The 24237-nt window shown below is 38.3% G+C and overlaps 1 protein-coding gene across 1 annotated transcript in view; it reads right to left on the bottom strand.

The window, feature by feature from the left end:
* The window catches only part of PTPN12 (protein tyrosine phosphatase, non-receptor type 12), a 49214-nt gene that overhangs the window by 4383 nt on the left and 20594 nt on the right, over window positions 1–24237 (bottom strand). The window contains exons 11-13 of the mRNA XM_026868126.1: window positions 16691–16776; window positions 4496–5460; window positions 1039–1116 (exon numbers count right to left, since the gene is read on the bottom strand). Of these exons, the coding sequence (XP_026723927.1) occupies window positions 1039–1116; window positions 4496–5460; window positions 16691–16776 (1129 nt within the window). The remainder of the gene's footprint in view (window positions 1–1038; window positions 1117–4495; window positions 5461–16690; window positions 16777–24237) is intronic.

The following is a 24237-nucleotide window of genomic DNA, read 5'->3' as shown; positions in this document are numbered from 1 at the left end:
CCACTCATGCAATAATAGTAGCTCTGAAAAAAAACCCCATGCTAAGTAAAGAAAACACACAAGTCAGGACAGTCATACATGTCCTTTACTGACATCATGCAAAAACATAAAAATTGAAGTGATTTTATTGATTCCAGCCCCAAAAAGATATTTTATTTTCTTGTGTTCTCACAGAAAAGCAGCAAGTCCATAATATCCAAAGAAAGGATGACTTTGAATCTGAACTACCTATCTTATGATACTCAAGGGCCATATTTACAAAGCTTCCATGTTTTTATGCTGAAGGTAACCATATTAACGACTTTGGCCAACTATTTTTTAAAGTTTCACAAAGTGACACTGAACAAAAGTCTCATTAAATAACTACGTCACACTAGGTTTTGGGGAAGATACCAAACATCAACTTAATTTATCATTTCCTTTCAATTAATCTTTTCTGTATTCTGCCATTACTAGTTTGATGAATGAAATACAAAGATAGAAGTACATCCTTTATAAGTGTCAGTTTTCTATTTCAGTTACCTTTTTGATACAGGCAAAGAGTAAACTACGTTAAACTTAAAAATAGACTGGGCTTGTTCACTAGACACAGTGCAGTATGAAATATCATCTTCTTCCCTTTGCTTAAGAAAGGAGAATGAGATAAACACTGTTCATGTGTTCTCCCATTCCCTACCTGGGAGCAATAGGAAACTAAAATAGCTGGGGAATCCCCTAGCTGTACTGCATTTACCCACTGTATCTCATTTCCATACCCTTCAGACTGAAAACTGATTCTACTAAAATCAATATTATGTCTCCCATATACTTAACTATCATGTAACAGCATGCTTAGTCATAAAATGAGAAGTAATTTGACTGTGTTCAAGGGCTTGTGAAAGTAAAACCTCAGAATAAGCCATTACACATGCTAGATTTCATACTATTTTACATTTTGCTCCAACACTAAGATTAACCAAAAAGCAGGGGCATTCCAATACAATACTGAAACACATTTCACTTTTTATCCCCAGTTATCCCACAACATTAAGAACTCACTCTGTTCACTTGCTAATACAAATGATTCTGGTGTTCTCTCTGGGAGTGGGGGAGAGGAATCTTCACTAGTATCAGCATCTAAATCAAATATGACATTTAGATAAGTTAAAACACACACAAATTTTCCTCGTAGATTTTTAGAAGTTGTTCTTTTGATATGTGAGATCATCCTAAACTTGGCATTAAATTTCAGGCAAAAGTAAAATTTGTTCCATATGTTATAAAACATTTTGGCTTAACACCTTGGGAGCAACTTCATGATAACAACACTATCTTCACATTAAGGGGGTAGGATCAGTTCACGTATTATGAGAAAAAGAAAAGTAAAATCCACTTTCTGTCTAAATAATTTGGAGGGAAAAAAAAAAATTCAGCAACTCCAGTGAATACTTTTTCTTTATTCTTTCAGAAACAGAAGATAATCAGAATTAACAGTCTGCACTGGAGCAGTACCGTTTGCTTCTTGAATAAGTAACTTGCCACTAACTGTAACTATAGTAGTTAACATAATTTAATTGCAGTTCATCACATGTCTATTTGCTGCCACTGAAAGCGAGTTAAGCTCATTACAACACACTGGCTTCTTGAACTCTTCTGCAGATATTGGTAACAACACACAGTCAGTGCCTACCAACTGAACCACCGGTGCAGTTCCAAACCCTGGTAAGAAGTGCACTGAAAATATGTACGAGCTCTTCAGCTGTGCTGATGATAGTAACTTAGTGCTGATGAGCAGCAATTTTGAGTTTTTCTTAAGTGGCTCTAACCATACTTAGATATGAATCCAGAGTCAGTACTGTGCAGCTAGGTTGCACACTGCAAGGACATGAAGCAACATTGCTTTTCAGGACTGCATCATGTGACAGTTAAGTTCTAAAGCTCCACATTAACCACTTCTCTAAAGCCCCAAGTCTCAGTTTTGCTTCCCAAGTCCATGTCGAGGCCCACCCAGGCTGGCTTCCCACACTACCAGTGGAAACTAGTTAAACAATCTAGTGCAAGGTTAACTAGCCAGAAGGGTAAATAGGAGCCAGAAGAGATGGCTACTCTTTGTGCCAGTAACACATGCTGTTCCCAGTCTGTTCCCTCTTGCCTCTCTGGAGTGTACTAACACAAGCTGTTTTGGCAGCAAAAGCCCCTCTCCAGCCCGCTAAGGAATTTGAGGTAGAAATTAAAGGTTTAAAACAATTCAAAGCAGCTGCTGCTGTAAGAAGTCTCATCCGACAACTGTATTTGAGACAAAAAAATGAAGACACATTTCAACTAATGAACCCGTTAAACTTGCCCTACCAACATGCCAGCAACAGGGACAAGAACTCCACCACGATTTACAAGCCACAATGTTCCAAGTGACTTCTTTGAGACCTGCTCCATCTCAAGTTTACTATACAGCGTAAGAAAATCTTCATTTATTGAAATAGTCTCTATAAAAATCAGCAAATGGAATCACTATGGAGTATGCACTACCTGAAAGTGAGGTTTCAGGGTTTTTTGTTTTCTGTTGTTCTTGTGGGGTGCTTGTTGCTGGTTTGGGTTTTGTTGTTACTGGTTTTTTAACCTCAGGGTACAACTACTTTTCACTTAATTTGATTTAAAAAGAAGATTCAATTATGTGGTAAGATCATGCACACCAACAGTTACGGTTAAGCAACAAGGGTGCTGATAAGCTTACAGGGAAGCTTCATTGCTTATTGTACCCACATTCCCAGCTTCAGACAGAGGAGTCCTGAACAATTATGGAAAATTAAGAACCCACTATAAAACATGGTTTAGAATTACTGGTGCAAAGTGATCTAACCCTGTATTCTTGAGTCTGAGGTGGATGACAAAACCTGCAACCTGAAAATACAATGGGAAGTGTTCACTACCATACAAAAGAACAGACACACCCTCGATGACAAGATAAATTATAAAAAATTAATATAAAAATTTTAAGCCATTCCTGTGAATGCAGCAACATACCAGCAGCACAAAGGCTGTACTGTTATTTCAGGATGTTTCTGATACACAGTTACATGAAACAAATTCTTGAGTGATATTTCTCCCATTCTTTATCATATTTATGATATATAACTTATTTTACAGCATCTATATAAAGAAATGTGTAGAGAGGTAATGTTTTTCAAACAGTGATAAACAATGATTGCCCTGGGAAAGAAGGAAGAAAGCCTGGCTAACCACAGTGTTGAAAAAATACGATAGCATGCAAATCTATTGAAAACAAATCCAAGGAGGACTGCTTGGTATAAATGTTTAAATAACTGTGGCATAAAGGGCTCTGTCTGCTATGCAGAGCATTTTAAAGTGTCACAGGGTTAAAAAAAACATGTATGTGCAAATATTGTTTTGTGTGTATACACAATATCACAAAAACCTATAAAAACAGATTGCTTTTAAAGCTGCAAAATAGTTCACGTTGCTGACTTTCGGTGCAAAATTACTTCACAAAGCAAGTACTTTCAATTCGGTTGGTTCTGCACCTTGCATCACACAGTGAGTCCCATTTCACCTCAAAGTTATGAGGCTTACAGAGACTCCTGAAGCAAGGCCGTCACTGTAAGGACCTCCTAGCACAAGAGTCTGATCTAAACACAGAAGCTCATGTTCTCCTTTCAGCTCCACAGCTTTACTACACACTTTGTTGGACTTTGCACAGCCAGTTACCAAGGCCTAATTTGTTCTTCCCAGCTACGTCCTCCATCTGATCACAGTGTGCCAGCCTGACTGAAATCTGAATCTGCACGTTTTAGGACCCTTTTGCCTTTGATAAATGATATTATAACTTTTTGCAGAAGTAGTTTTACAAACTGTTCTTGCTCAAAAAACTCCAAAAAGCAGTAAAAGATTACAAGTGACTGAATAATTTTCAAAGCACTGCTAAAGCAGAACTTGGATTTCTGAGATAAAGAGCAATGTTACTTTGTCTGCCTCAGCCACCTACAGAAAAAGAGGAATGTAGGGCTAAAAATTTACAATGCTATTAAAACACAGGAGCCAAATCATGAGCAACTTCAAAGAGTGATACAATGAAAGATGTTACATCTACAGTTTTAGGACCAGCACATCAACCAGTAAGCATGCATTTGATGTGTGTTTGGACAAGCCTGTTTAAATTACTTCGACTACTCAAAACTGCCACTATAGACACTTCCATGAAATTGGACACAGAAAAAAATGTGCCAACCAATAACACAGAAACCTGCAATTAAGGATGCATTCATACCTTGCAATAAAGCTTTTGAAGCAGCTTATCAAGGCCTGTAATACCTTGTAACAGACATAGCTCACATGCAAACTGAAAACTGGGAGAGAAAGAGTTGTGCCCTTTCTGAAGCTGCCATACTACACTGTTTAAATTTACATTTAAAAAACTGAATTGTAAATAAATTTATAGTGTCCAACTCCACAGATGCAACCAGGTTAAAGAGTAGCATTTATGAACCACAATGAAACCTACCTTTGCCATCTTCAGAGCATGTTACAGCTGTTAAGTCTTGCCTAGCAATAGACATTGGCAACACTTTTCTGGCAGAAATGTTTTCAGTATTAGTGGCAGCAGAAACTGTGGCACTTGCGGTTGAAACATTAGACACGCTTTTGCTTATGGTTCCGTCAAAGTTCATGTCGTCTGTGTCAGAATCATCTGAATGAAGAGGATTAGTAAAACAGAGTGGCGCTCGAACAGAAATAGTAGTATGACCAACATTATCACTGAAAGGATGTTCAACTGTGGTGTTTGATACCAGAGAGAGAGTTTTAACACCATGACATAAGATGTCCGAAGACATGTCTTCAGACACTGACGTACACAGTGCATTTTCAGGCCCATGCAGTGACCACGTGGCATGTCCCTTTTCTGTCAGAGGCAGACGATCTGGTCTTGGTGGAGTATCAGAAACCTCCTGACTCTGCAGATTTTCTGGTGAAGGTATTAAGGCTGTGTTAGACTGTGGCATGCTGCATTCCATACATGAGTTTTGAGAAGCATCTACAAATGAATCCCCTGAAATCTGTTCCTGTGGCTTAAAGCTCTTATCAGTTACACAGGATGACACAGGCTTTATTTTAACTGCATGTCCCCGGTTCAAGAGAGAGTTCCCATCAAAGCTTCGTGGTCCCTCCTGAAGAGGTACCTTCTTGATCTCAAAACTTAAGTTGCGCTCCAGCCTTTTCTCTGCACGTTCACTGGGTTCATTCTTCCCTGAAAGTTCTGTTGACTTATTATAATTCTCATTGAGGTCTGTTGAATGCTCTGACGAAACCATGTGCAAAACTGGCTTTGGATGGTATCTATCATTGTCCTGCCACACTGTGGTGACTGTTGGATAAGCTGATGGAGGAGATGGTGTTAAGATTGGTGGTACTGGCTGAGGCTCTGGAGGCTGCAAGATTTCTTCTTTAGCATCCCCTTCTACAAGGCAACTGCAAAAAACCCAAAACATAATTGTGAAAATTTTCTGTATTTTTGACAATATTTTAGATATCTAATCCATCTGTCTCTGCAGTAGTAATGCTTTCATAACAATACTAAACTCCAAGCAGCACTTCCACTGCATACAGACAATGGTTATAACATATGACTAATGGGGTAGGCAAGAACTAAGTCAACACACTCAAAACATATTTCAGAGTATCACAAACACATGCATTCAGGCCACATCAAATCCTCATTGATAGTTCAAAGATTGCTCACATCCTTTCCCAGAAGCATTTTTTCAAAGACTCTGTAAGAAAGGCCCTCTTGTGGCAGGATTTCAGTACTTTTCTGCTTTCTTCTTTCTTAAGAAGTGCTTCAGAGGAACTTGACATACAGAATTCAATTTTCAATAAAGCCAAGAAAAAAAATTATTTAAAAAACCTTACAGCCTGCTCTGTACCAAATATCTTCCTTTATTTTTCTGCCCATGTCCAGAAAGCTTTTATTTTTATATTTGTGCATTTAATAGTTTCTCCATAGTTGTAAGGCTAATGATGCAGACCAAATTTAGCTGACATGAGGTGCACACTGTATAAAAACCATTCCCAGTAGAATATATGATCCAAACCACAGTGCATATTAGTAAGACCACAGCACTTACTAATGCAGTTTCTTAAACTACTTAAAAGGAGAAGCTGTTCAAACACAGGGTCAACTTACTTTTAGATTAGATAAGAGTGTATTTGGCTACAAACATTTTGCACAACTGAGGTCTTGTCTACAAACAGGAATTAGGCATATTCATTCAGAGCCTTCAAAAATATTTTGTTTTGTTATGTAAGACTAGTAACACAGTAATAACTGAGGTGGAAAACAAATGTGTGACAAGAACAGAAATACAATCGAATAGTTTAAAGAAATTATACTTTCAATCCAGACAGATAAATCAAAGCACAACAGACTATGGTTTGCAAAGGAGTGCAATTTGGCCACATGCTTGAGATGAGAAACCAGCCCATTCTATAATACAAAGCTCAGATCACTTCCTGCTGTTGGCAGAGATGTCCTTCATAAGGAAGCAATAAACCTTACATACAGACCAGCACGTAACATCAAAGACAGTGATAACCTTGAACGAACAAGAGTCAGCCAAATCCTCATATACCTTTAGGTTTTTTGGATAATCTATGTCAGAGGCACCATGAATCACCCCAAACCAGCTCTGCAGTAGGAAACTTGGAACCTCCTCTTGGAGATAAGGTTATAGCAGGACATTCTCTTCCCTTGAAAATGAAGTCACTGGTAGACCTTGGACTGTACCTTCCTTTCACAATCCAACATCCTGAAGAACTGAATCTATTCAGAAGTGTTCACAGTACTGTTGTTAAACAGACTTTTATTTGCAAATGAATTCAAGGCCACACACCAAAACCCAAAAAGCAGAGGCTTCCAAAAAGCCAAAACCTCTTACTACCTTGTTGGATTACAGATCACTGTGACAGTATTCTCCTGCTGCATTTGTGTAAAACCTGGGAGAACAAAGCATATCAGGCAGGTCTGGAAGAAGGTGTGTCAGTAAAAAGTCATGTTGTAAGGACCAGCTGGATAATATACAGGCCCTGTAATGCCAGGCTATTTATGTGCAGCTTCCATGATCACAGTAGCAGTTAATCATACATTACTAACTCAGATGAAGAATGAGAACATATTTGCATTTTAGAGACCTGACAGATTCTGTAGAGAAAAAAAAAAATCTCATAAATGAGCCATCAGCTACATAATCAAACCTTCAGAGCTTGTAGGTGAAGCCTGACATCCAAATAGAGGTTGCCATTCAACTTGGAACAGTTAGAAAGCATCCAGCTCTACCACTATCTTTCACCTAGGAAGCCCAGACTGAAACCAGGAGTCTAACAGAGGCCTAATAAATTTAAGCATCTGCAGGGGAGCTCCCAGACATCTCAGCCAGGTCATCACAGACAATCACACATGTAAGATGATCAGAAGTAAGAGACATGCCTTTCAAATCCTTTTTAATCAGACAACTAGACAGAGAAAGCTGTCACCACTGCCAAAACTTTACAAGACCGTTTAGAGCCATGAACATGTGCTATTAATATCATGTCTGGCTATAAAGTGACTACACATCAGTGAACAAGGGAAGAGCTAAAAACGTCATCTATCTGGACTTCTTTGTAATGCCTTTGACAGTCGCCCACAACATCCTTCTCTCTACAGAGGAGAGATATAGATTTGATTCATGGACTGTTCAATGGATGAGGAATTGGCTGGATGATCACATCCAGAGGGTAGAGGTCAACGGCTCAATGTCCAGATGGAGATCAGTGATGAGTGGTGTCCCTCAGGAATCCGTACGGGGACCAGTACTGTTTAATATCTTCATCAATGACACAGACAGTGGGATTGAGTGCACCCTCAGCAAGTTTGCAGACAACACCAAGCTGAGTGGTGTGGTTGACATGCCTGAGGGACAGGATGGCATCCAGAAGGACCTGTACAATCTCAAGTGGGCCCATGTGAACCTCATGAGATTCAACAAGGCCAAATGCAAGATACTGCCTCTGGGTCAGGGCAATCCCCAGTACCAATACAGGCTGGGGGATGAAGGGATTGAGAGCAGCCCTGTGTGGAAGGACTTGGGGGCACTGGTGGAGGAAAAGCTGGACATGAGCCAGTAGTGTGTGCTTGCAGCCCAAAAAGCCAACGATATCCTGGGCTGCATCACAACAAGCATGGCCAGCAGGTCAAGGGAGGTGATTCGCCCCCTCTACTCTGCTCTTGTTGAGGCTCTATCTGCAGTGCTGTGTCCAGCTCTGGGGTCCTCAGCAGAGGAAAAACATGAACATGTTGTAGGGGGTCCAGAGGAAGGTTACAAAACATCAGAGAGATGGAACACCCCTCCTGTGAGGAAAGGCTGAGAGAGTTGGGGTTGTTCAGCCTGGAGAAAAGGCAGCTCCAGGGAGACCTTATAGTGACCTTTCAGTACTCAAAGAGGGCTTATAAGAAAGATGGGGAGGAACATTTACCAGAGCCTGTTGTGATAAGACAAGGGGTAATAGTTTTAAACTCTAAGAGGGTAGATTCAGACTAGTTATAAGGAAGAAATTCTGTATGATGAGAGTGGTGAGGCACTGGAACCAGAGAGATGGTAGATGCCCCATCCTTGGAAACATCCAAGGCCAGGTTGGACAGGGCTTTGAGCAACCTTATCTAGTGGAAAATGTCCCTGCTCATGGCAGAGGGGCTTGACTAAATGACCTTTAAAGGTCCCTCTCAATCTGAACTGTTCTATGACAAAACATAAATACCTTAAAATAGACATTCTGAAACTTGGTAAATCAATCACTTCACTTTGAAGAAGACTAACAAAGGCTAATGTTGGACTCCTGCACTTGGAAAGCCGAATGTCTCAAATCAGTCTCTGTCTTCCTTTAGTTGCTCATATTAAGTCTGAAAAAGCCTTTTTACTTGAGAGAACATGAGCTAGTAACACAGTTCTAGGGCACCTTCTCAGCCAACATTAAGAAAGTATTAAGTAAATAAAACAAGTAGAAAGGCTTATAGGAATGCAGAGTATACTCTGTATCCCTTCAGGTTTTTTCTAGTATTTCTCACATATGCCAGCCTATCTTTGTCAGACAGCAAGAGAGGAAGCAAGAATGATTCAGAAATCATATTTTCAGAAAGGTTACTGGAGAGTATAGCAAATAAATAAAAAACTCTGACAGCTACAAAACCGAATTGCTACCTCACCCCCAAGGACATTATTTAAATAAAACAGAAAAAAGTGTTAAGTATCAAACACACTGTTTCAGCTATACTGGAATAAAGCCAACAGTGGGCTCACTTTTAAAAGTCATAGGGAACACAGCTAACGACCACACAATTGCACAAGAATTCCTGCCTGTCTATTCATGAATGAAAGGTATCAAATAGGACACACAGACAAGTAATGAGAGCCTATCACAAACAAAAACCTAGCCAAAGTAATACTATTAACTCATCTGCTTGCAAACAAGACCTAAAAAGGCCTTAGCAAGTGTAAATTCTTGAGACTATCATAACCTATGTTAAAAAAACAATTACAATGAAAATAATGGACTGCCTCACACTTGAAGCTCCTACAGAACTGAAAGCATATCTGTCTTGGGACAGACAACAGCATGAGTTTCATCCTTGTGATTTTATTAGCACCAATCTATAGCAGTATGGGATGAAGAACTAAAATCCTTATGCAAGGGATTCCAAACCAAAGGAAACCATTTAGATTTTCAGATTATGAAAATCCGCACCCACTGAAGTACTGCAAGCTCCTCAGCTTCCAAACTATCTTCTGAAAGTTACTATACCTTTGTACCTGGAAAATCCCAGTTCCCCTTGCAGTTATCCCAGGTGCCCTCTTCCATTCTCTGCCTGTCTGACTCCTGTCACAATGGCTTGGGCCTCAGATTCCTGCTCTTCCTCCCCTCCTTGCATTTGTACATTGCTATTTTGCTTTACATTAAAATAGGAGGAATACAAAGCACATCAAAACAATTTAATAAAAAATATTTTGGTAACTCTTTTGCCTCTAAATGTTCTTAAAAAATAAACATGCTTGAGAACAAGTTGTTTCCTTGAATTAGTAAAGATAAGGAGAAGACAGGAGACTTTTCCTCCTCTTAGATTTCTCTCCTTTATTCCAGGAGAGAGGGAGAGAGAGAGGTTCACTTGCACAAATGTTTACATGCCCCCTTACCAGCAGTGATACTTATCAGTAATCTTCACTAAATCCTCCTACTGAAAATGAGGGTTTTCCCTTATTGACCTCCTTTTCTTGACCCAGAGTTATACATGCAATCAGCAAAACTTAATTTTTCTTTAGCATTACAATTAGCTAAAGAAGCAAATTAACATTAAACTAGATATGACAGGATTATAGGCCCATAATACCGGTCAAAATTAATAAAGTTTTTCACTGATTACTCTTTAATGAAATCACTCTCCCATCTGATTCACTAGTAAACAGAACCCCACATGTATACAAACAGCCCCCCTATAGAGGCATGTGTAGAACTGATGATACAGGAAACACTGCATGTTAGCAACCCAGAAGTTGTTTAATCATCTTCTTCATACACATCTAAAACAGAGCTATTAAAATGTTCCCCATAATATTTGAAGCTAAATTTCATTCTTTCACTCTTAAATGAGAGTTTACAGTGACCAAATGAGAAATTTATCAAAATCATTCTTTGCCTTATTAATATTGAACAATGTTCTTCCTCAGAAAATGAGATGCCCAAATAGCATTCTGATGCATTTTTTTCTTAAAGGAAATATATGCCACACAGGATTTCCTGGTTTTCTCTGAATATGTAACAATTTTTCCATTTTACTGACATCATAGTATTATTATTTCACATGTTCTGCATTGCAAATAATGTTTTTGTTTCTTTTTACAAAGCAGAAATATAAGGATATGTATACATTTAAGGGGTCTTTGTTTAGCAGCAGCTCTTTGTAAATCTCTGCTAGAAAGTCTTGGGCATTTTGGGCTGCTGCATAATGCTTTCTTTGGGTACCTCCTTCAACAGCTGTGCTCTATAGACACTTCTCTCCTCAGAGGCAGAAAATTATCTGAGGATGAACTCCTAATATTATTACAAACAATGGGCAGTAAACCAGCTTGATTTAAATTACTGGGAAACTAATAGAAAGTTCATGAAAGAGGATATTAAGACAGAAAAGAGACAGTGAACCAAAGAATGTCAGACCACTTGAGAAAATGAAGTAAGCTTTTCTGTATTAGACCTTTAAATTAATCCTGCACTGCATTTATATATTGCAAAAGCAAGCATTTTGCAAGTACATTTGTAAAATCACACTGTGCAATAGAAAATAGAAAGTCTTCTCATAAATCAGCCTCAACGGTATCTCTTCGTAGACAACTGCTACAGATTATCTTGTAATTCCACTACCTTGACGCTTCCTCATACCTAACTGTATATGGAATTTCCCTAGATGATCAGGGCAGCTTTTTCATGTGCTTTTATTGCCACACAACCTGAGCAGCTGATGCAGTGCTTTAGTGCCCAAGATCTCAAAGTTAATGGCTTCTCAACTGTAAGGTAAACCATGCATTACGTAATAATATTTTTTTAAATTATTTGTCATAATAAGAATGAATTATAATTTGTCAAAAGTACAATAATTTGTCCAAAAAGTGCGCTCCCACAACTTTCTACCAAAAATGTACACATGGGAAAAAAAACAAAATATTTTTTTTTCCTGCAGTATATTCTAAATTCTTAGAATGTGTTGAAATGTAAGCCATTCTAGCCTTAATGGAAAAGAGCTCTATTACTAAAACAGGGCACCACCGGTTCAGATTTATATGAAACCTGGCCAGTGTTCAAAAAAAAAAAATAAAATCCATGGTTATTCTACACGGCATACTGAAGGGTTTTATTTTCAAATAAAACAGAGTGATGCCAAGGTCATGGAATGCAGCTGCTATGATCAACTAAAAATAGATACCAAGCTCTACATCCTCCCTCATAATTAAAATAGGAAAATTAAACTCAATGTAAGCAGGCTGAAGCTAGACGACCACATTATTCTACTTAAGCATTAAATCACTGCCATCCACATGGAAGAAAAGCAAAGCTGCAGTTAGTGATGCTGTCAAACAACACTACAAATCATTTATATAGAAGTTTAAGGAATTAATAAAAATAAGCAGCTTATGATTTTTTCTTGTAAAATTTAGTTACATGAGTCTTTTTGTTTTTTTAATTGTGACACACAAATCAGAGACTGCTAACTAAGAGGGAACACCAATCAATGGCTTCTATCTTAGCTTTGCAGATGCAGAGAGAGTGTTCTGCAGGGCTCCAAATGAAACAGTTACACGTAACCCTTGAAATGTATTTAAACATCATGAGATTGAAGTCCAAGCATAATTTGAAGAAAAGTTCAACTGCTACAATATTCTACCTTTGCTCCTCAGACAGTAGCATATAGCTCTTAATTACACAACATATAAAAAACTTGTTACCTCATCTTTTCTTTTGGGGAGTTTGTCTCAGTTTCTCCATTTCTTTCAAATTGCATTTGAACTTGGAAATGAAAACAACCTATTTTTCCAAATACTTCAGAATGAACTACTAAACACACAAATATTTCAAAGGCTATTCCTTAAAGGTATTAAGATGCTTGATCTGAATTCTGAAGTACTAGTCATTGCTTCTAGATCTGAAGTAAAAGCTCCAATTGTACAGTTATGTTAAATCATGTGCAGTCCTAAATTATGAATTTAAAACTTTATCATTAGATATAAGACTGCAAAGAACCAAAGTCAGAACTTACTTATACCCTCTTCCTATCTTGGCCTGAAAGCAAAGCAGTGAAACATGTCTAAAAGAATGCTTTCCACCCCTCCAAGTCCTCCAAAAGAAGTTAACATAGACGTAAGTTCAAGGTGACTTTCACAAGAAGAGATCATAAACTGCAAAGCCAAGCCATTTCTAAAGTGCTGATGTATGCATTCATGAGTTGTTCTTGTTTACCTCTGTAATAATCAAGGAGTAATAGTATTTGAATTTATGTTGACATCAAAGGCAGAAAGACATTAAGCTAAAGGACTACATTCAGATATTGTACAGCAAATACAAATTGCATTAAAGCATTACAAGGTGATAAAAGGTTGGAAGGCAATACAATTCCAGAACCTCTGCAAAACAAGTACAGCTGGATGCTTCAGGGTGAGTTAATAAAAGTAAACAAAAAATCCAATTTCATATTGATTTAATATCAGTATCAATTAGAAGTTATACTTTCTATCACTGCTTCCCCAAGATAGCCCCAGGCCAATGCAAGTACTGAAAGGATCTATATCCCTCTGAGTAAGCTTCCTATCTTATATGGCAGAAATCTTTAGTGGCATCTCTTCCTTAACTAGTACAGACATGAGAGTTAACTTGACACTAGCGACACTTTAAAAGGAAGATACCTACAAATGTAAAGCTGATACAGAGATGACCTGTCCTACAATCCTGTCACAAACAAGAGAAGATATAGGTGAGAAAGCCACCATTACCAAAAAATTCTACAATATACTGTTTAGCCACTGAAAAGTGCTGTAGAGGAGATGTCACCATCTCATCCAACAAACAGCCTCAGGGCTGTCAGAAAGCACCTAGCAGGAATCATAAGCATTACTATCTAAGCAGACACAACTTGGTCTGACAGCAATATGGATGACAAGCACCCTGAGGTCAAGAGTTGTAAATCAATCTCCCTCCTCCTCAGTCAGGATCATCTCAGGCAGGTTTACCTGAAACCAAGCTGGCACACAGTACCGTTCAGTATTAGTCACTGTAGCCCTTTTTTCTTTAGGAAAAAAAATCAACTTTTATATCTTCTCTTAAAAAAAATGCACATTGCTACACATTCTAGAGCCAACTACGACAACACAAAGAATTTAAAAGCCTTATTCCTTTTAAAAAATACTAGCTTTAGCAACTTGCTTGTAACTTCTTCAGAAACAGTGCATGTACAACTTAAGTACACATTTGGCTGGCAACCTGGAAATGTTACTGAATAAAGTATTTTAAGCAAGAAAAAAAATATAAATCAAACTAAAAATATGGGTTAAAATATCATACCTTATTTCAGAGTACCTACTGAATGAGAGTTTATCTGTAAACACAATGACCCTTAGACACCACTTGAAAACATTCACTACAGAAAAGATGTAAGCAAATACTTAAAATCGTTGTACTAAGATATTTTTAGTCACAGTAATGTAGAGAGAAATTACAAGGGACATGAAACAAGTGGTAAGAGTTTGGGGAAAAAAAAGCTACAGATGCAATAAGGAGATGTATCGTGTTTAACAGTTTCCTTTTCCATACTGGTATTAATTTAGAATCTTTCACAGATTCTGCTCTCCCATCCTCCCCAGGAAAAGGATGTTAACCTATGCCAGAACATCTACAATATGCAAAACGTGGCTCTAAATGCTGACTGAATCAGGCTACAGATTTGTAAAATTACCTCCCACATAAAGAAAAAAAACATGCTCATCACCAAGTATTCTGAGCAGATGTGACTAATAGCAAATAAAGTCTTTCCTTAGAAGTGTCTTCCACAAGGGGTGAAATTAATTGTTTTTCAAAAATAATCTCCATTTGAAAAAGACAACATCTTTGTTAAAAGCTTCCATTTATTCACCTCTAAGGAACCAACCTTCCTGCAAGTGCTGGCAGATGGGCAAGTATGAATTTATGGAAGCAGGCCCAAAAGAGATCAGGTTTTATAAGAGATTAAAAGACCTTTAACTGAATGCAGGAAGTAAAGGACAATGCACTGCACATAAAGCAGATGTGTGCTAAAACATGAATTATGCATACATGATTATTACATGAATACATAAAAATGATAAAAACCTAGGTACACCTAAGATTATTTCCAGGAATATTAATAAGGAAATTACCTGTTAGACAGAAATCGTATCTAAGTTCAGTGATTAAGTTTCAAGAAGAGGTTAGAATTCATCATGAACCCACATTAACAGACTCCTCTGTCATCATCTTAATTTACTTAACTGAAGACTATCACATTAGAATCAATCTAAAAGTTAAAATGATATTACATGCATAGCACAAACTGTGCCATTTGTTTGTGAAAAGCCACAACTCATTTCCATCTTTTTCACTGCTGTATTCCCCTCTAACTTCTACATGACATAATTAATGCCAAGTTCACTATAACAGCTATTCATATTCTCAACCTACTGTATCATTAATGGTTGTTACCGTACATTATTTCCAAAGTTATCTTATTGCAAATACCATCCCTGGGGCCACTTAGTAAGTAAAGCAGTAGGTCCATTTATGGCAGTTCTCTGGTATCTTCACTAGAATGGGTGTTAGAATCACATTGCAATATTCCAGATCTGGTCCAAATTACTAGATGATAGCCAAGCAGAACACTTTCATACCCAGCTTTAAAACTACATTTATTCATGTGACAAGATGATGTTGCTGCAATGTTGAATATACACACATGTTGCCACCCACCCTGAGTCACCAATTTTCAAATGGCTTTCTATGTCCAGTGACGTTTTCTATAAACATACGCATATATTTAAAGTTCTTCCTTTCCCAAACCTAGAATATTTTAGGATTTAAAATTAATTTTAGTGTGTAATCACTGCTCTCTTGCTAGCCCCTCAAAAATGGGCTCACTTTACCACATCATTTGAACCCTGCTAAATGCAGTACTGGAAAGAAGTGGTTAATTTTCATCTTCTATCTTTAACCATTAAAGTATCAAAAGAACAGGAATTCCACTACCGACCTGACCTCGCACTAATCCAATTCGATTATATTTTAAAGCAGTAAGACTACTTCCCCTATATGACTAAATATTATGGAATAATATTAACCAGCTGGCGGTTTCTCATGTCATTCTTCAATTTTAGGAAACCCAAGTGCTTACCTTAAATATCTGTTTAACTACAAGCAATGTAGCACAGGCAAGATCACCTGCCAAAGGTCCCTATAAGCCTTCCAGAAACTAGCTAGGGAACTTAGACACTTACTTCAGGAGAGTTGCTTCTTTAGTTGTCCAGTGTTCGGGTTGGGTACCCATTTTAAGCAGATGAATCTGTTAGTTCAGATTTACTTTTGGCTTCTTTAAAGTCAAGTCTATGCATTTTAAGAGCTAGAAAGTATTTTCTTTTTCCTCTGTTGAATGAAAGGATTGGTGAGACCAATTTTTTTTCTCAGTAAGAAAAGCATTTTGTTGGCATACTGTAGTCAATAGCAATACTTGTCTGTAAGGTAACATTTTCTGGAATAAATGAGTATGGTTCATTATGGTTTTGCCTCTAAAAATGAAGGTTCAGTCATTACTTGAGCCTATCTTGAAGTATGTTTTGCTACTATCACCTAGCAGAACTAGAGCACAAGTAGATCTAATGTATATGACTACTAAGGGGGTATGCTTGTCTACTCACACGCAGTCATTGCAAGATCATACTTCCCAAAGACTGTATGTACAGAGTCAGTTATAAGACTTTGATTGTATTATGTATATTTATATTTATAAACAGAAAAAACCTGCATCTTAACAGTCTTTATAGTATCAGTGGTTTTATTCTACTTTTTTATTTATGAAGCATGTCAATCTGTCAGTTTAAAATAGTGTATTAACATAGTTAACTACCTGCGGGTCCGTGGAGGCTTTGGTGGAGGAGAATCCTGTTTCTCAGCATCTGAAGAACTAACAGCATTTTCCGTATTGTTTTCATCCTGATTAAAAGAAAAAAAGGTTTTAATCATTGCTGTAAAGCTGATACAGACAATACTTGAACTGTAAGGTCCAAAGATCCATAATGATACTTGAAAATAATGTATAATATTACATATTTTTTGCTATCATATAGAGATCACTTTCAAAATTCTACTCTAAATTCATGGTATTATTTTATATGTTGTGTATCCAAATTGAAGTTTTTCTGACTAAACATTTTGTTTTGCATGTAACTGTACAATACACTAGAAAAAATTCTCCAAAGCTAATCTTTGGTGTTAGTAGTGAGCAAGCTCCATTATGCCCTGCAAATTATTCATATTAAAACCATTTATTTTCCAGTCAAACTAATTATTTTGACTTGTACAATCACTCCACTGAAGATAAAACTAATCTACAGTTCAGAAAGAAAATAAGAATTTCAGCTACTGTAAAGTGACAATCAGATAAGATTTAACACATTGTACTAAAACACTTTCAAATCACCTCCCATTTGTGTACAGTGTTTATCTTAGCAAAGCATGAAGATTTTTCTTTCATTTTATGAGGACCATGAGATATATTTTATATATGTATCTATTTATAAATATATGTATCAATACACATTTATATGTATAATACTTATAAAATATTGTTGTGGGTTAACCCTATAGACAGCTAAACACCACAAAGCCACTCAATTCTCCCCACTTCTCCTGAAGAAGTAAGAGGAAATTCAAGAAAATTTGTGGGTCAAGATAAAATTGAGTAAGCAGAGAAGTGGGATGAGAAAGAAAACAAACAAAAGAAGTGATGCAAAACCCATCACTCACCATCTCCCACAGGCAGACCTATACCCCGCCAGTTCCTGAGCAAAAGATGGCTAAACACCCCTCCCACCTCACTAGACACCCCTCTCTTCCCTCTTTATTGCTGAGCATGATGTTATATGGTTGTGTTGGGCTTGTGTGTGGCGGGGTTTTTGGTAGCGGGGGAGGGGGATACAGCAGTGGCACCTGTGAGAAACTTTCCAGAGCTTCCCCCAGCTCCAAGTGGGACCTGCCTCTCTGGCCAGGGCCGAGCCAATAAGCAATGGTGGGTGTGCCTCTGTGACAGCATATTTAAGAAGGGGAACCTGGGAGGAGTAGTTGGAGTTGTGAGGAGTTGCAAAGGGCATACCTCTTCAAACACAGAGCTCAGTGGAAGAAAGGAGAAGGAGGGGAAAGATGCGCCGGAGCAGCCCATGGAGGGCCAGATGCCCACCTGCAGCCTGTGAAGGACCCCATGCCTCAGCAGGTGGCTGCACCTGAAGACTCCGTGGCAAGTTCCTACTGTTGTCCTTTAGTGCTGGGAGGGCTACAACATGCAGAAGGGGCCCAACCAGAGCAGCTCAGTAAAGGCTGCACCCTGTGGGAAGGACTCACATCAGAGAAAATTTGTAAAGGACTATCTTCTGTGAGAGGAACCCCAAGTTGGAGCAGGGGAAGAATGCGAGGAGTCCTACCCCTGACTAACTGCATCCCCCAGCCCCTGTCCCCTGTGACACTGAGGGAAGGAGATAGAGAAATCTGGAGCAAAACTGAGCCCAGGAAAAAGGGAAGAGGTGGGGGAAGGAGATTTTAAGATGTGGCAATACTTCCCACTGTCCTACTCCGTATATTAAGTGTTGTTGTTCGTATTTGAAGTAAACTGATGTTCTTTTTCTTCCCCTAATAAGTCTTGTCTTTTGCTCGTGTCCATAATGAGCGAGTCATCCCTCCCTGTTTTCATCTCAATTCCTAAGCCTTTTGCTTTATTTTCTCCTTCCCATTCCTGAGAGGGAAAGAGCAAGTGAGTGGCTGTGTGGTGCTCAGTTGCCCTCTGGGCTCAAACCACAGCAATGGTGTTACAGACTATCTCTTTAGTTAGTTCAGGTCATATGTCTGGTAATGTCCCCTCCCAACCACTTGCACACACCCCTCCAACCCCAGTCCATTCAGAGGGCAGGCTAAGAAACAGAGACAGAATTGACACTGCAAACATCGTTCAGCAATAGCTGGAACGTTACTGTGTCATCAGCATTGTTTTGGTCACAGATCTAAAACACAGCACCCCAAGAGTAGCTGTGAAGAATATTAACTCTGACCCATCCAGACTCAGTACAAATATGCATAAATGTATGTGTATAAAAATAGAACACGCAAGAGTCTAAAGCTGATATACAATTTCCATAGGCATGCACAGCCAAAGATCCAACAAAACCAAGGAGGACCTTAATGTCATCTTGAGTTTAATTTCTATTTTACCTAAAGGCTTTTCTTGCAGGTGTAGTCTTTTGAAAAGCAATTTAAAAGAAGAACCGCAATCATCCCAAATCTCTGTAATGTATTTCAAAGCACAATACCAGATTCATGCAGCAGGGTCTCCTATCTGCCAGCCTACCTGTTCAGACTGGGTGACAGAGAATGAACTTCTCTGGTCTTATAAAGCAAAAAGGAGTTCACTGTTAATTTCTGCTTCAAATGTGATAATTGTGTTTCAATTTGGTAAATAATTTCAATTTTGGAAGATAAATCATAACTGTTTTCTCAACAGCTAACTACCCTCACTTAGATTTATTAGTTACATGTTTTTAATTTCCATGACTAGTCTTAAAACAGTTATCATATCACTGTCTGCTACTGTAAAGAGTCTATGATCAAATTTTATTACTCAGCGTACTAAGTGAAGCTTTTCCTGTGAAGAAAAAAAAGTATTTTAGTATTTCTTATTGTTCTTCACTAACCTCTCCCATTAACTAGCTGTCCAATACAATATTACTGAAGTAGTCCAGCAGAAATACCCTATTGTTCCTGCATCAATGGCTTGTATTAGCCCTTTCAAACAAATCACACAGGGAGTTTATTGTCCTGCCGACCAGTGGCTCTAACTATCAAGGGTTTTTGGAATGAGATTCAATTAGCAGATATAAGACACATATGTTTAGACAACCACAACTGAAGCTCCCACTGCAGTCAATCAAGGATAGATGGATTTCATAGAATCATAGACTAGTTTGGATTGGAAGGGACCTTTAAAGGTCATCTAGTCCAACTCCTCTGTAATGAGCAAGGACATCTTCAACTAGTTCAGGTTGCCCAAAGCCCCGTCCAACCTGGCCTCAAACAGTTCCAGGGAGGGGGCAGCCACGGCTTCTCCGGACAACATGTTCCTGCGCCTCATCACCCTCACAGTAAAGAATTTCTTCCTTATATCTAGTTTGAATCTACCTTCTCTTAGTGTAAAACCGTTACCCCTCATCCTATCACTACACTCCCGGACACTCCTCATCTTTCTTGTAGGTCCCCATTAAGTACTGGAAGGCCACTATAACATCTCCCCGGAGCCTTCTCTTCTCCAGGCTGAACAACCCCAACTCTCTCAGCCTGTTCTCATAGGAGAGGTCTCCATCCCTTTGATCATCTTTGCAATCATCCTTTGGACTTATTCCAACATATTCATGTCTTCTCTGTGCTGAGAATCCCAGAGCTGGACACAGCACTCCAGGTGGAGCCTCACTGGAGCAGAGTAGAAGGGGAGAATCACCTCCCTCAACCTGCTGGCCACACTTCTTTTGACGCAGCCCAGGATATGGTTGGCTTTCCGGGCTACAAGTGCACATCGCCAGCTCCTGTCCAGCTTTTCATTCACCAGTAAGTGACTGGCCAATAAGCTGCAGAATGAAGGTAAGAGATCAGCTGGCCCTACTGACTTCCTCTGGAGCTTAGACATGTAGACCACATGCAAAGCTTCTACTCCAAACCAAATTCTGCCCCTGTTTCTAGATAGTAGCCTTTACATTTTACAACATTAAAGAACACTCTTGCTCAACCTGCCAAGTAGCCCAGATTTTTTTTTTTTTGCATTTATGTTAGAACATATTGTTTCTTTAAGGCTCTGTTACTTTTATTAATAATGACTTTTGGTTTTCCTGGGGTAAGGTTATTAGTTTTTTATGGATTATCAGGTCAACTGATCACGTACCTTACTGAACTAGGATTATTATCAGAGGAAGTGTGCTATGAACTAGGCCTTAATACATTTAACATACTGGGTTTTGTATCATTCTATCTTCTTAATGAACAACACTGGTTGCAAGTCAAACCTTCAGAGATTTATTGTATCAATCATCTTCAGCAAAAAGTGCTGTCATCAAGACATAGTGTCAAAAAAAGTAGTGACAATAATGGCTAATAAGTTATTGGAAAAAAAAGTATGAATGTCCTGCTTGATCTGTAAACTGAATGCAGAACCTCATTATCTTTTCTAGGAAGAAAGGTGCTCTTTAAGTCCTTTGTCAGTTTCCCATGACTTAATGAAAAACATTAATGGCTCAAAGAACTAAAATCTAGCTGCAAACTATTGCGAATATGCTAATTAAAAACAAACAAACAAACAAACAAAAAAACAGAAACCTTGTATTTTTTTTCTGGTTGTTTATGGAATGAAACATTACCATGGGACATGGACATATAAGTCCTCTACCAGCCTCCTCTCAAATATGCAGAAAAGCCATTTCCAGCTTTTAGTCTTCAGGTCAGAGACCGTACAGACCATTTTGCCCTTAACATACACGTTAATGAATTTTATTGCCCTCATTCAGGCAGAGTACCATTCTGAAGGTTGGTACCAGAGACGCTGAGGCTCACAGTATCCAACAGCTGCAATTCAGTTGCCTGCTCCATGGTTGTGTCATGCTCCTTCCCACTTCCCTGAGTTGCGCAAAACAATCTCTGAATCTCTCCCATGTGTAGTCGTTACTACGGATAGCACTAAATGCACTGGTATTGTACTAAAGAGGCCTCCCTTAATATTAAGTACTAGCAACTAGATTTAGAAACTAATGCAACAGCATCCTGAGAACAGAGCGGGCTGTTCACCTTGTTTCAGCACCACAGCACATCCAAGTTTCATAAGGCAGAGAGATATATTTGAAAAAGAGTGAGTCTGCATAGAAGTTCCTCCCCCTTACTACCAACCTCTCTATCCTACAACAGATCAGAAAAGTATTCCAGTTCAGTTCCACCACCACAGAAGTTTTGAGAAAGATTTCTTATTTATGTATTCAGTTTTCTAAAAGGTACTGGCAAGGGAAAGGGTATGCCTGCTGACTCTGATGTAGACTAACTTATGCAGAAAACAAACCAGCAACTGCATCCCTGTCCTCCTATGTTGGTGAAGTGTTTGTGAACAGAATGTTTCCTGAGACATGCTTTTCTCACAAGCAGAAGAAACAGCCTATTAAAGAAGCTAACATATGTCAAAGTTATTTTAAACGCCATACATAGAAACTGTTTCTAGTTGACAGGCACAAGTAGTTGAAGAGGCACTACCATGTACTTGCTGTAAGTATGGATATACCTAGCAAAAATGTGTATAAACTCAAATGTCTGAATTTCATATACAACCACAAAGAGTTTATAAAAAAAAAAATCCTTAACTAATTTAAAAAATCTTAAACCAACAAACAACAAAAATCACATGCACACAAAATGGTACTTCGAAATTCAGTGCCAGAAGAGGAGTCAGCAGTTACCTCAACTTCATACAGTGGGAAGGCTTCAAGCAGATACGTGTTCAAAAGCTTTCACTTCTAAGGCATTAGGTTAAAATCAGGATCAGTTCCTTCTGTTCTAGTTACATTAAATCAGGAGCAAGATCAGCAAAAAAGAGGTACTTCACTACTTTGCTTAATTAGTTCGACAGACTGATGTTTCTGTGAAGGCTAAATTTACTTTCAGACAACTCATTCCCAGTAAGTGAAGGATTTTTATTTCAAAGGTTGAAGATGATAAAGGTTTAAAGGCAGTAACCAAATGCAGTGACCCATGCAGGAAAGAAAACAGTGCTCATATGAACTTTATGCTGCTGCAGCATTTTTAAGTAACTGTGCACAGTCACTATTGGATCTCTTCTTGTTTTTAACTGAAGAAATACTGCTTGTTGAACACACAGAGCAAGTCTGTTATTTGTTCTCAGTTCTGCATCACAAGAGATAGTGAACAACTGGTATTTTGAGCATCCCTGAGCAATACCAACTCACAGATTTCCCCTTCTGTCATACATCAAAATAAGTGAATCGGCAAACATGCAGACCAACTACCACAGAGCAGAACAGAAGAAGCTCAACTATAAAACTGAATATAGGATATCTCACTGGGATGACCACATCTGTTGAGAAGAGCAGATGGCAGTATTAAAAAAAAGCCTTATGGCCTTCCTAATTGCAGCTTATTGGCATCAGTCAACACTCTCTTACTTCGAGACAGATGTTGCATTCTCAGGCAGAATACAATTTTTTAAAGTATCAGCTCAGAAAAAAAAAAAAAAAAAGCGTAGTTCACATGGGCCATCGTACAGAATTATTTTTTTTGGAAAATGGATTAACAAATGTGCAATTCAGTCAATTAATTATGTGTTCAGTGTGGCACCCTGCTTTCTTACAAGATACCTATCCTCTTGTGGCAGGCTTCTTAGTGTAAGGAAAAAGAAGCATTAACAACATGCGGATAAACAAAAGAATTGGAGCTTTCCCCAACCTTTGCTTCTACATGCATCAACTGCTGAACAGTTTGAGTTCCAATATCTTCATTGATTTGAGGGAGCAGCTACTCAGATCAAGTGAAAATGCTCATAGTTAGTTATTTCTAGGTATTTTGTTAAATTACATATATGTATTTATACACATTAAATGTGTGCATATCTATCCAGGAAAAACTACATTAAGAAAAAAAACCATAAAGTCAAATATTTAGTAGTGTAGATTCATTTAGTCTACAACAACAGAGGAACTCATGTTCCTGTAGTAATGCAGAGGAACAAGGAATTCTCAGGGCAAATGCAGTATCTGAATTCAACTTGCTAAGGTGACCTAAATTGTGCTATCATCTCCCAAGGGTGGGTCTTTTCCCCACTTACTTCCTCCAATGGCTGAATCACCTAACAGAGCTGTCACTGACTTTGAGCAAATAGAGAGGATCACAGTTTTAGATGGCTATTTCACAAGCACTGCCTACAATTCAAAACATTTTGCCCAGGAATTGCAATGCATAATTTTCTTCTGGAACTCACAGTGGAAACATTTAATGTCATTCAGAAGCTTTCTGTACTGGTGAAGTACTAGCAAGTTTACTGCAAAGACTCTTCCAGAAGTAATCTCGCTATTTCCCTTAAAAGGAATTGAGGCATTCCTTTTGGCCTTATCATAAAGCAGCATGGGAACCACAGAGCATCAGTAGATAGAAATACTTCAGACTGAAATGATACACTCAAATGATTCAGATTAAATAAAACTTTCCAAGCATAGGAAACAACATCAATGTCTCTGAAGACATATATAATTTTTTTAGAATGCTATAATGGTCAAAAAATCTCTTTCCAAGCTGCAAAACAGCAAAGACAATTTGAACAGCAAAGTCTTTTCACTTAGTTTCCAAACCACTAATGTTTTGAATATCAACGTT

The sequence above is a fragment of the Athene cunicularia genome, assembly GCF_003259725.1.
Source record: "Athene cunicularia isolate RWA chromosome 1 unlocalized genomic scaffold, athCun1 chr1_part2, whole genome shotgun sequence".
NCBI classification, from domain to species: Eukaryota; Metazoa; Chordata; class Aves; order Strigiformes; family Strigidae; genus Athene; species Athene cunicularia.
The sequence above is the reverse complement of the archived record's forward strand: the minus strand, read 5'-3'. Positions and strand labels throughout refer to the sequence as shown.